At 54.9% G+C, this 11,099-nt stretch overlaps 1 protein-coding gene across 2 annotated transcripts; it reads left to right on the top strand.

Moving 5' to 3' along the window:
* The first annotated feature begins 1,014 nt into the window (after positions 1–1,014).
* On the top strand, positions 1,015–7,013 carry Efnb3 (ephrin B3). Of its 2 annotated transcripts, none has more exons than XM_057776932.1 (5): positions 1,015–1,655; positions 3,733–4,025; positions 4,198–4,290; positions 4,385–4,489; positions 4,909–5,862. In XM_057776932.1, the coding sequence occupies exons 1-5, from the start codon at positions 1,534–1,536 to the stop codon at positions 5,316–5,318; spliced, it is 1,023 nt and encodes a 340-aa protein (XP_057632915.1). In that variant the 5' UTR covers positions 1,015–1,533; the 3' UTR covers positions 5,319–5,862. The 2 variants fall into 2 exon arrangements, with proteins under 2 accessions (XP_057632915.1, XP_057632916.1); XM_057776933.1 differs by having other exon boundaries at positions 1,016–1,655; positions 5,720–7,013.
* Positions 7,014–11,099: the final 4,086 nt, after the last annotated feature.

Below are 11,099 nucleotides of genomic sequence, written 5' to 3'. Positions count from 1 at the left end.
GAGGGCAAGGGTGCAAGAACGCTGCCCCACTGCACCCTCTAGGCAGAGTCAAGGACACGCGGGAAGGAGTGAATGGAGAAACACGGTGGCTTCCTGTTGGTCTCTAGAATGCAGCGCTGGGGCAAGGGGCTTGCTCCTTCAGCAGCGGCACTCTGCGTGCCTCTCCATCCTCCCACCCCCCTCCTCACACACCTTGTCAAACACCCAGAATGGGAGTCTTTGAAGAGATGCTGTCAACGGGGGCCGTGGTGGGGACCTCAGTCAAAGGGAAAGGGGCTGTCTGTGGAGGATTGGGCAGGAAGGAGAGGAATGCCGGCCCTGCCGGGAGGTGCTGAAAGCCTTGCTTCTTACACCCAAGAAGGCAGCTCCTCCCTTCCCCCAGGATAATTGGAAACAGCCCTTCCTGTGGAGTACAGCTTTGGGGGTTATAGGTACCCCTTTTCCTCTCCCAGTCCCACTTCTCTCCATGATCACCTAAGAAGGGTCAAATTTTACTCCCTTGTCTTCCACCTGATCCACAGAAAACAGCCAAGGGTCAGAGAAGCTGTGACAGAAGGGACCCTAAGAAAGGGGTTCAGAAGCCTAGGTTGTATTTTCGGTTTTTCCTAAACTCCCCGTGTGACCTTGGGCAAGTCACGGGATACTCTCTGAACCCGGGTAGCTCTGCCCCCTCCCACTTCGCACAGGTAGACCACCAACTTAGCTATATACTCTATGAAGTGCCTCGCCTTCAAGGTTATCATTACCCTCTCCAGGCCGCTCGGAAGCAGCGGTGTTTTGGGATGGAAGAGGAGCAGGCTCCGGGAGCAAAGGGGGAAGATTTTTCGGGGCGGATAGGGCAAGAAGCTTTCTAGATGGTAGCGAGGAAGATTCCACCCGCTCGGGCAATCGGAGGGCAGGAAGGCAAGCAGAAACTCATCCAGAGACGGACACTGTGAGAGACAAAGGGGGCGTGAGAGCCCGCGCGGGGTAGCGAGGCGAGGTGGCGGACGGGAGGTGCGCGAGGTGAGGGAGGTGTGGGGGGCGTGGGCCGCGGGATGCGACGCCCGCTCCGACTGAGCTCCAGCTCCGGTTTTTCCCTCCACCATGCTCTCCCCCTCCCCGCCTCTCCTTTAACTCCCCCCTCCTGGGCTCGGGACTGGTTTCCTCCCTTAGCCTGCTGCCCTCAATCCCGGCGAGGCTGGGGCTCCGGCTCGGTGTCCCTTTCCTCGCTGCCTTGCCCGGCACCCCATGCCGCCCCCGCCCGGTCCTCGGCTCCCCATGTCCCCCACGTAGCCCGGTGCACAAATCCCGAGGTGCTGGCGCGTGGGCCGGGGGCGCGTAGGGCGCTTGCAGACGGCCCTGCAAGGGTTCTTGTGGAGCTGAGCGCTCTGGAGCCCGGGCACAGGCACAGCAGAAAAGAGGGTCCTTGTGGGAGCTGGGGGTGATTAGCCACCCACCAGGGTGACTGGGGCTCCACGGCGTGGTAGCCACCCCTGGGGGGTGAGAGACTTTGGGGGAGTTGGTGCCCCGCCCCCAGGCCTTGGTAGGGTCATGGGGACCCCCCATTTTGGGCCAGGGGGTGTGCAAGTCGGGGCCATACTGCTGCTAGGTTTTGCGGAGCTGGTGTCTGGACTCAGCCTGGAGCCTGTCTACTGGAACTCGGCAAATAAGAGGTGAGTGGCCTGGGACTGGGGAGACTCCAGCTCCCATGGGTAAGGGATGTGGAAGCCTTGAGACTAAAGGGTTTGAATTCTGAGCTGGGAGGAGGCTGGCAAAAGGGTGCTGTAGCACTGAGGTGAGGTGACAGGTTACAAGACAGCAATGATCTTAGGAGACAGACTCTGAGTCGCACAGAGCTGGATGTGGGTGGTGATGCCATGTGTCAGGAGTTTGGAGACCTCACAGGGGCAGAGATAAAAAGTTCACGGGCAGCGAGAGGGCAGTGGAGTGGCTGTTTGGATCTGTAGGAGACCTGTGTCATCTGGGTTGAAGGGAGCCTGGTTAATGTCAGCTCTCAGGAGAGAGGTGCTGACTAGGTGCTGCTGAAGCACCGAGGGGAAGGGCAGGGATGCCCAGCTCCCAGGAGCACTCGGTGTTGGAGCTCACCATCCCAACTCGCCTTCCCAGCCAGAGGACTAGTGAACGACTTGTCAGCTAGAGTATATTCCTGTCTCCCTGGTTTGGTGGACTCTTTCTAGGGTGAGCCTTGAGCTTCCTCAAGCCCCTCTCCTTTTCTTCTTGCTGCTGGAGTCCCGAGGATACCATTGCCCTCTCCTCCTGGCTGCAAACCTCCCATCAGGGACTCTTCCCTGGCGTGCTTGCTTTGGGTTGAAAAGAGACCAAGGATCAGTCACGCAGGGCAGACAGGACCTGTGGGAGATCATCTAAGTGATTTGCCTCCATGGTGTTTTTCATGACCATCAGCATGAGAGAGTTCTGTTTCAGAAACTTCCCACTTCCCTGGGGAGGCCGCGAGCAGTCTTGGGAGGGAGTGGGCTTCGGAGTTCACCAGGTACTTGGTCTAATCCTAGCTCTGCGGCTTGCCGCTGTGCAGCCTTAGGCACATCACTTAACCTTTCTGAGTTTGTGTCTTCAGTCCTTGCAGCTGTTAGGAGGATTGGAGACAAGGTATTTGGACGTATTATGTGCTCGTGAAAGGAGAGGTAGGAGCAGTTTTGTTTGTCTCCGTGTTTTGCTTTCTGGCCTCCCTGCCCTGTCCTAATCCTGGTAAACCCTCTTCCTCCAATATCTTGGTAGGGGTAACCTCAGGCTCTCCCACCTGTCAGCAACTCCTGGCTGCAGCTTTGAGTAGCAGGTGTAGCTTGAGGGTATAAATTGGGCTATCCTGAGAGGGTTGAGAAAAGGCATTAGGGCATCTGAAACTCTTTTGTGTGTTGGGTGGGAGCCTGGTCATTTGGGGTCTGGACAGATGCTGGACAAGAGTCCCCTGGGACTCAGTTTCTACTGTGGATGTAGGGCAGGGCTTGCAGTGGCGGGCAAGTCGAGGCTGTGCTGGGCCCGTGGGTTCCCTAGCTTATTGGCCACGCATCTGTGCTGGGTTGCGTCAGTCATGCTCACAGAAGTCAACTACTTCAACTCCAAAGCAAGAGAGCACTTTCCTCAGAAAGTTTAAGCCCCAAGGTGGGATCAGGAAGGAGACTGATCTGGGTGGTCGGCCCTGTACGTTGGTTCTCATCAGCCCCATTTTGATCAATGCCAAACTGGCATTTGCTTCATGTCTCGTTAACTGGCTAACTTGGGAAACTGGTCTGGATGCCCCCATGCCCCCCTCAACCTCTATCTTGCCCCTTTTGCCCTGAAATTCAGTGGTGGCCTGGAGGAGGGGGAGATTCTACCCCCATGGTTGACTGCCATGGAATAGTGAAATCACCTGGGAGGGGTGGGCTGTGTGGTTCCAGAGAGGCCAGCTCCTTGGTAACTGGCATCCCGTTGCCATGGCAACAACACCGGCGATGGAGCGGGAGATGGCAGTGTGCATGTGGTGAGGGCAGGCTGAAGAGTGCATTTGGGCACACCAAGGGGCAGGAGACCTCTGAGCCTGGCCTCCTGCTGCTTCTGATGTGAGCTAGCAGGGCCCTTGGTGCCTGTGCCTATTGAACACAGGACTGAAACAAAGGCGATGGGTGGGAGCTAAGAATTGTTGTCCTGGAGGGTTGGGAGGGAGTGAGGGAAAGCTTTGGGTACCACACCCCTGACATTGCTTCCTTGTCTGCCTTGTCTTCCCTGTAGGTTCCAGGCAGAGGGTGGTTATGTGCTTTACCCTCAGATCGGGGACCGGCTAGATCTACTTTGTCCCCGGGCCCGGCCTCCTGGACCTCACTCCTCTCCCAGTTATGAGTTCTACAAGCTGTACCTGGTAGGGGGTGCCCAGGGTCGGCGCTGTGAAGCACCCCCTGCCCCAAACCTTCTTCTCACATGTGACCGGCCAGACCTGGACCTCCGCTTCACCATCAAGTTCCAGGAATACAGCCCTAACCTCTGGGGCCACGAGTTCCGATCTCACCACGATTACTACATAATTGGTACTGCCGGGCAGAGGGCAGGGCCAATAGAGAGTCCCTGGGATGGAGGGCGAGGAAGGGAGGACCGACCGTTGGAATCCACCTCTGTGCATTCAGTAGTGTCCCTCCAGGGCATGGGAAGAGACCTGGCTAGACCTGGAGTGCTGACTTCTTTGCCTGCTCTTGTTCTCAGCCACATCAGATGGGACCCGGGAAGGCCTGGAGAGCTTGCAGGGAGGTGTGTGCCTCACCCGAGGCATGAAGGTGCTTCTGCGTGTGGGACAAAGTGAGTGGGGCTCGGGGACACCCGCTAGGAGCTGAAGGAGATTTAGGGAGTCCCTGTAAGTCAGCCCCCTCCTTTGTGTCTTCCCTATCTTCAGGTCCCCGAGGAGGAGCTCTACCCCGAAAACCTGTGTCTGAAATGCCCATGGAGAGAGACCGAGGGGCGGCCCACAGCCTGGAGCCCGGGAAGGACAGCCTACCAGGTAGGAACCAGGAGCCAGTCACTGCCTCCTCTGCTCTCAGACCCCAGCTGCCCTGCTGTCACCCCCTTCCGCCCTCCCTCTCCTGTTTTGGGGGCGGCGATACAGGAAAGAGGAGAGAGGATGGGAGGGTGGGAGAGCAGTGGAAGCCAAATGAGGAAAAGACTCAATTAGAACTAATTAGCCAAGTCAGTGCTTCAATCAGTGCTGTCAGAGGAGTGGGGGGACTACAGGCAGGGAGCTGTAGGCTGGACACCTGGATTTTGATTTGGGCTTGGGGGGAGGGAATGTGGGGTACCTAAAGGGCCTGGGTACTGCTGGGGAAGCCCATGATGGGGACCCCCAGGGCTGGGTGTATCCAAATATCCAGATGGTTCCTTCAGCCCCTACCCCTCTTTCCTCCTTCACCCCTTCCCTGCCAGGTGACCCCAACAGCAATGCAACCTCTCGGGGTGCTGAAGGCCCCCTGCCCCCTCCCAGCATGCCCGCAGTGGCTGGGGCAGCAGGGGGGCTGGCGCTGCTCTTGCTGGGCGTGGCAGGGGCTGGGGGTGCCATGTGTTGGCGGAGACGGCGGGCCAAGCCTTCGGAGAGTCGCCACCCTGGTCCTGGCTCCTTTGGGAGGGGAGGGTCTCTGGGCCTGGGTGGTGGAGGGGGGATGGGACCTCGGGAGGCTGAGCCTGGGGAGCTAGGGATAGCCCTGCGGGGTGGTGGGGCTGCAGATCCCCCCTTCTGCCCCCATTATGAGAAGGTGAGTGGTGACTACGGGCACCCTGTGTACATTGTGCAGGATGGCCCTCCCCAGAGCCCTCCAAACATCTACTACAAGGTATGAGGGTTCCTCCCTCCTGGCTTTCCTCAATCCAGCCCTCCACGGGGTGCTCCCCCAGTTTAATCAATGGTATGAGGGACACCTGCGCCATAACCTTGGCCCCCCCTTTGCCCCACCAGCTCCTCGGCTCCTCCTGGCTATCGCCTTCTTCTGCAATTTTAGGATCCCATAAGACTTGACCACACCTCTTCCTGTCCTCCCCCACCCTTGTCTGGCTGTGGGCACCCTCTAGTCTTTGCCTCTTGGGGAAGGGGGCACAGGCTCAGCCTCCTTTAATCACGACACAGGTGTCCTTGTTCCCTCGCCCACCCGGAGTAGGGGTGGGACAGTCTGTCTTTTGGTTGGCACCTCTTTCTGCCTCTCACAGATTCTCCTCTATCTCTTATTCTCTCTCCTGTCTCTAGGTCTGTTTTCTCCCCTCTTCCCTAGCACCCTCCTCCTCCCATCTCCTTCACCCTCTTGGCTTCTTGTCCTGTGCCTCTCACGCGCCTCTCACGCGTGTCCTGGGTTGGGGCCTCAAAGCGTCTCTCCCCTCGGCTCTCGGCCCTTCCCAACTTTCCATATCAACTGCTCCCCTCAGTCCGCCCAAAGTGAGGGCTTTTGGGGGAAACATTGTGACTCTGGGCATGGGTACAGGGCCTCTTTCCCTGCCCTTCTGTGTCCTTACTCCTGCCATTTGGGGTGGTTGGGTCACAACTACTACCATGAGAAGAAGTGTCCTGTTAGGTCCAGTGGGGACATTATGGCCTTGATCTGATGCCTGATGGGAAGTGATCAGATCAGATGATCTAATCAGATGGGAAGTGACTCGCTCCAGACAAGAAGTGGCCAGGCCTGGACAGAAATGGCCTGGGAGGTGGCAGAAGGAGCAACAGCAGGAACTGGAAGTGCCTTCATCCAGGACAGGAAGTCGCCCTCCTGAAATAGGAAGTGGTCTGGCTGGAATTCCAAGTGGCTTAGTCTGGGGAGATGGTGGGGTGGGGGTGGGGGCATGGAGAGTGGCTGGTTCTTACCCTGTGGAGAAGGGGCAGGAGGGACTTCCTGTTTTAGGAGGAAGCTGGAACTTACCACTGTGAGAGGACAGATGTGGACTGGGAATTTTCTAGGTTCTCAGTGGCACTTCCCAGGATCCCCCTTCCCTTGTGCTCTGTGCGATTTTTAGGACAGCTAAGATGACTACCACCTGCTGTGGCAGGCCCAGTTTGTCTTGTTCTCCCCTGACTGTACCCCAGTATAATCTCTGTTGGTCAACAGGACCCCCCCTCAAGAACCCACATGTTCTCCCTAGTGACCAGATGGCTGTCTTGTTCATGCCTTTCTCCCTTCAAACCCAACACAGCACCTTCTTAGTGACCAAGAGGTGGTCTAGCGACTGGTCTAGCTGTTGGCAGTTATTAGCACTGGTTGCTATTTCCATAGTGACAAGCCTATACCTCTTCCTACTCTTTAGTGCACAATGGGCTGTTGCCTCAGTTTCTTCCCAGCTCAATTTTATTAGATCAAAGCTGCCCTTAGGCACCAAGTTGGCCACCTCAATCACCAACTGAAATGGTTGCTTTGTCCACCAGAGGTCATTTCATCTCTCTGGTGCTGTAGTTCCTAGCTCCTTCCAGGGAACAGGAAGTTGATATTGCCATGGGGGAGGTGGCGGGGTACGGCCGTCACCTCAATAGTTTTACTGTAAAAGGGAAATTTGAACAACAGAAAACAGAAAAAAAAAAGAATAAAAAACTTTAAAAGTTGCTGAGAAGGCTGGAGATTGACTGATGGGAATCTGGGAATCTGGAAGACAGCATAGCTTTCACGCTTGGGGTCAGCAGAGGGTTGGTCCCATGGAACCAAGGGGCCTGGGGAAAGAAAACACTGATTGGAGTGAAGTGGGAAGTCATGGAGAGGGAATCATGGTGGCCTCAGAAGGCCGAAGGAGTCAGCCACCTGTAGAGAGGGCCTGCTGGGACACTCAAATAACAGCAAGTGCCAGTACTGTTCACGTGGGCTGTGTCGGGGGTGGGCACCAATCTACCAAGCTAAAGCAAAGCCCTGGGGAGAGGACACAAGTCACCGTTAGCATCACTGTGGTAAAAATGGTCCCGTCAAGGTCTGTTTCCTACCTCCCCTCCCCAAGGTACCTCTGACTTGGGAGTTTTGTAGTTGGGGACTAGTGTGACTGAAGGAATAGGGCTGAAAAGAAAATTATAGAAAGATCACAGGGACCCAGACATCAACTGTGGCTGCCTATACAGTCAGCCCCAAGCTCTTCTCCCCGAAAAGCCCAGGTGCCCATCCCCCTAGACTCAACCCCATTCTCCATCCACAAAAGCTGCCATCAGGAGCATCACTGGGGCGAATCAGCGGGGTCACAACCTCTGCCCTGGCTGCCCTCCCCTGACTTAAGGTTCCCTCCCACTGTCTCCCATCTGCCTGGAGGTCAAGGGGTCCCCCTTCCCCTCTGTTCACAGAGACCCCTACCCATCTCAGCAAGATGCCTGGGTCCTCTGAAGTATAGGTACGAAGGGAGGGGAGTTGAAAATTGGGAGACCAGGTACTGGGCTGGGTGGAATTTCCTCTTGCCTTCTGAGTCCACACTGAAGCTGCCCAAAGTGGGGAGGCTCAAGGGGCTTGGAAGGGCTGGTCCCTGGCCCTTAGTGGGGGTTGGTTGTCTTGGAAACATCCCCTTCTCTACACAATGGGAAGCCCCCCTCAGCCTCCCGCGTGGATGGAGCCGACAGCCCCATCGCTGGCTATCAGCCTCAGGGACTTGGCAACCGTCACTATGGCAACACAGAGCCCAGCAACAGGGCCCACTGAGAAAGGGAGGGGTCCAAGACTGGGGCAGGGCTGTGAGTGTGAGGGGACAAGGGTTCTGAGAGTCCCCTTGACACATCCAGAGGTGCAGGTGGATACAAGAGGGAAGAGAAGTGGAGATAAATAGTCTCTGTGACAAACATCTCACCAAAGCAGCCAAGACATCATAACACGCTGAGAGACAGGAAGACACCTGGGGACAGATGCACAGCTGGGGAGAGAAACAGCACAGACTGCACAGCGCCCTGGGACACACCCCCTCTGAGCACTGGCATCCACAGACCCCCTGCCAACCACCTGACATTCACAACACCTACAGCCTCTCACATGCACAGTGACTTGCGTGTTGTTTTTTTAAGCTATTTGGAAATGCTGGTGACTTCCACATAGAACCACACATGCCATCTGTTGACTTTCTGGATACAAGTCCACAAACACACTCCCAGGGTAACAACCATGACAAGAATAGATGGGCAGGAAGATACTCATTCGTCCATTTGTTCATTCAGTCACTCCACATCCTGGCTACTGTGTTCCAGGTGCCCCTTCAGTGCCGTGTGCTAAGGCAGAGACCCTGCTTCATGAAGTCACATTTTTCATTATTTAATGCTTTTATATCCGCCTACATAGTGCTAGTGTCAAACCTAGGGCCTTGGATCTACGTGGCAATTACTATACCATTGAGCCACACCCCCAGCCCTGAAGACTTTTTTAAAATTTTTTGAGCATTTTTGCCTGTGTGTGTATATGTGTATCCTGTCTGTGTCCCATGCCTGAGGAGGTCATGAGGGCATCTAATGCCCTATAACTGGAGTCACAGCCAGTTGTTGAGCCTCATGAGGGTACTGGGAACCAAACCTGGATCCTCTGCAAAAGCAGTAAGTGCTCTCAACCACTGAGACATCTCTCTAGCCTCCCTTCTGCCTTTATTTGAGATAGCATCTCACTCTGCCCAAGCTGCCTAGAGCTGTCTGTTGTCTGATTTTCAGACAGGGTCTTAGCCGGGTGATGGTGGCGCACACCGCTAATCCCAGCACTTGAGAGGGAGAGGCAGGTGGGTCTCTGAGTTAAAGCCTAGTCTGGTCTGTGGAGTGAGTTTCAGGACAGCTAGGGCCACACAGAGAAACCCTGTCTTGAAAAACCTTCAAAACAAACAACACCTCCCACCCCACAACACATACACACACCAGCAGAATTTTAGTATATCAGTCAGGATGGCCTGGAACTTAGAGGTCCACCTGCCTGTGCTTTCTGGATGCCGGGATTAAAGGGGTGCAGCTCCATGCCTGGCCTGTGTTTAGCTTTTGAAGTCTTTTCTTTTTTTCTTTCTTTTCTTTTCTTTCTTCCCCTCCCTTCCTTCCTTCCTTCCTTCCTTCCTTCCTTCCTTCCTTCCTTCCTTCCTTCCTTCCTTCCTTCCTTCCTTCCTTCCTTCCTTCCTTCCTTCCTTCCTTCCTTCCTTCCTTCCTTCCTTTTTTTTTTTCTGTGTAAACAGGGTTTCTCTGTGTAACAGAACTCTGGCAGTCCTGGAACTCGCTTTGTAAACTAGACTGCCCTCGAGCTCAGAGATCCACCTTCGTCTCTGCCTGGGATTAAAGACGCATGCCACCACACCCAGACTGAAGTCCACATTTTGATGGGGAACAGCATCGAGTCTGAGATGGGAAGAGTTAGAAGCCAGCCTGGACTACAGGGTGGGCGAGGCTATAGGGTGGGCGTGGCTATAGAGTGGGCGAGGTTACAGGGTGGGCGTGGCTATAGAGTGGCAAACAAAACAAGGTCAAACAAACAAAACCCAGAGTAACAGGGTAAACCTTTCAGATTTGGAGGGTCTCTGTGAGACAGCCAGGAACTGCAATGGGAAAGGCCCACCAGGCAGAGGGAAGAACAGGCCCAAAGGAAGAGAAAATTTTGCTGTGTTTGGTAATAGCAAGGATATTTTCCTTATTTTTGTTCTATAGTTCCTGTCTCTCCCTAGCCTCAGCCCAAGGGGCAGAAAGTCACTTCAAGAAGCTAGTCTAGCCGGGTGGTGGTGGCGCACGCCTTTAATCCCAGTACTTGGGAGGCAGAGGCAGGCGGATCTCTGTGAGTTCGAGACCAGCCTGGTCTACAAGAGCTAGTTCCAGGACAGGAAAGCTAGTCTAGTCAGGAGTGATGGCACACACACCTTTACTCCCAGCACTCAGGAGGCTGAGGCAGGTGGATCTCTTAGTTTGAGGCCAGCCTGGCCTACAGAGTGAGGTCCGGGACAGCCAGAGCTACACAGAGAAACCCTGTCTCAAACAAACACAAAGGAAAGCAGAGCAGCTGACTAGCTTGTTCCTCTGTCTCCTCCCCTTTGTTTCCTGTGTGTGTTCAAGCCCTGGGAGGACAGGGTGATGCTTGGAGTTTTTGGAAGCCCATGACACAAAATCCTGAGCAGGAAGCTGAGTGTGGCGGCAAGAATTTATAATCCCAGCACTTGGAAGGTGGAGGAGGCTTGTGAGCTGGAGGCCAGTGTGCCCTATGAAGTGAAACCCTATCTCAAATAAGTAACAAAACAAAATAAAAACGAAATGAAAAAAGCCATGTCTAGAGTGGGCATGCAGAGCAGAATTAAAAGAAGCAAGTAGGCTAGGGACCTCGATGTTAAAACTGCCTTTCCCAATAGCATAAGATCAAGGGCATCCTGGGGGCTGAGCTGCCAAGATGCAGGCTTTGCCATCCTTTGCAGCTTAAGGGATACAACTTCCACCCATTTTGGGGCATGGCTTGCTTTGGAGAATACAGAGATGGGGTGAAGAGTTACAATAGAAATTTTTCTTTAAAAATGTGTGTTTCTGTGTGTGTGTGGGGGGGAGCACGCATGCCATGATATGTGTATGTGTTCCTATGTGTGTGTGTTCCTGTGTGTGTGTGTGTGTGTGGTGGGGAGCATGCATACCATGGTGTGTTTGGAGGGCAGAGACCAAGCTGTGGGAGCTGGTTCTTTCCTCCTGTCAT

The sequence above is a fragment of the Chionomys nivalis genome, chromosome 7 (assembly GCF_950005125.1).
Source record: "Chionomys nivalis chromosome 7, mChiNiv1.1, whole genome shotgun sequence".
Classification (NCBI taxonomy): Eukaryota; Metazoa; Chordata; class Mammalia; order Rodentia; family Cricetidae; genus Chionomys; species Chionomys nivalis.
The sequence above is the reverse complement of the archived record's forward strand: the minus strand, read 5'-3'. Positions and strand labels throughout refer to the sequence as shown.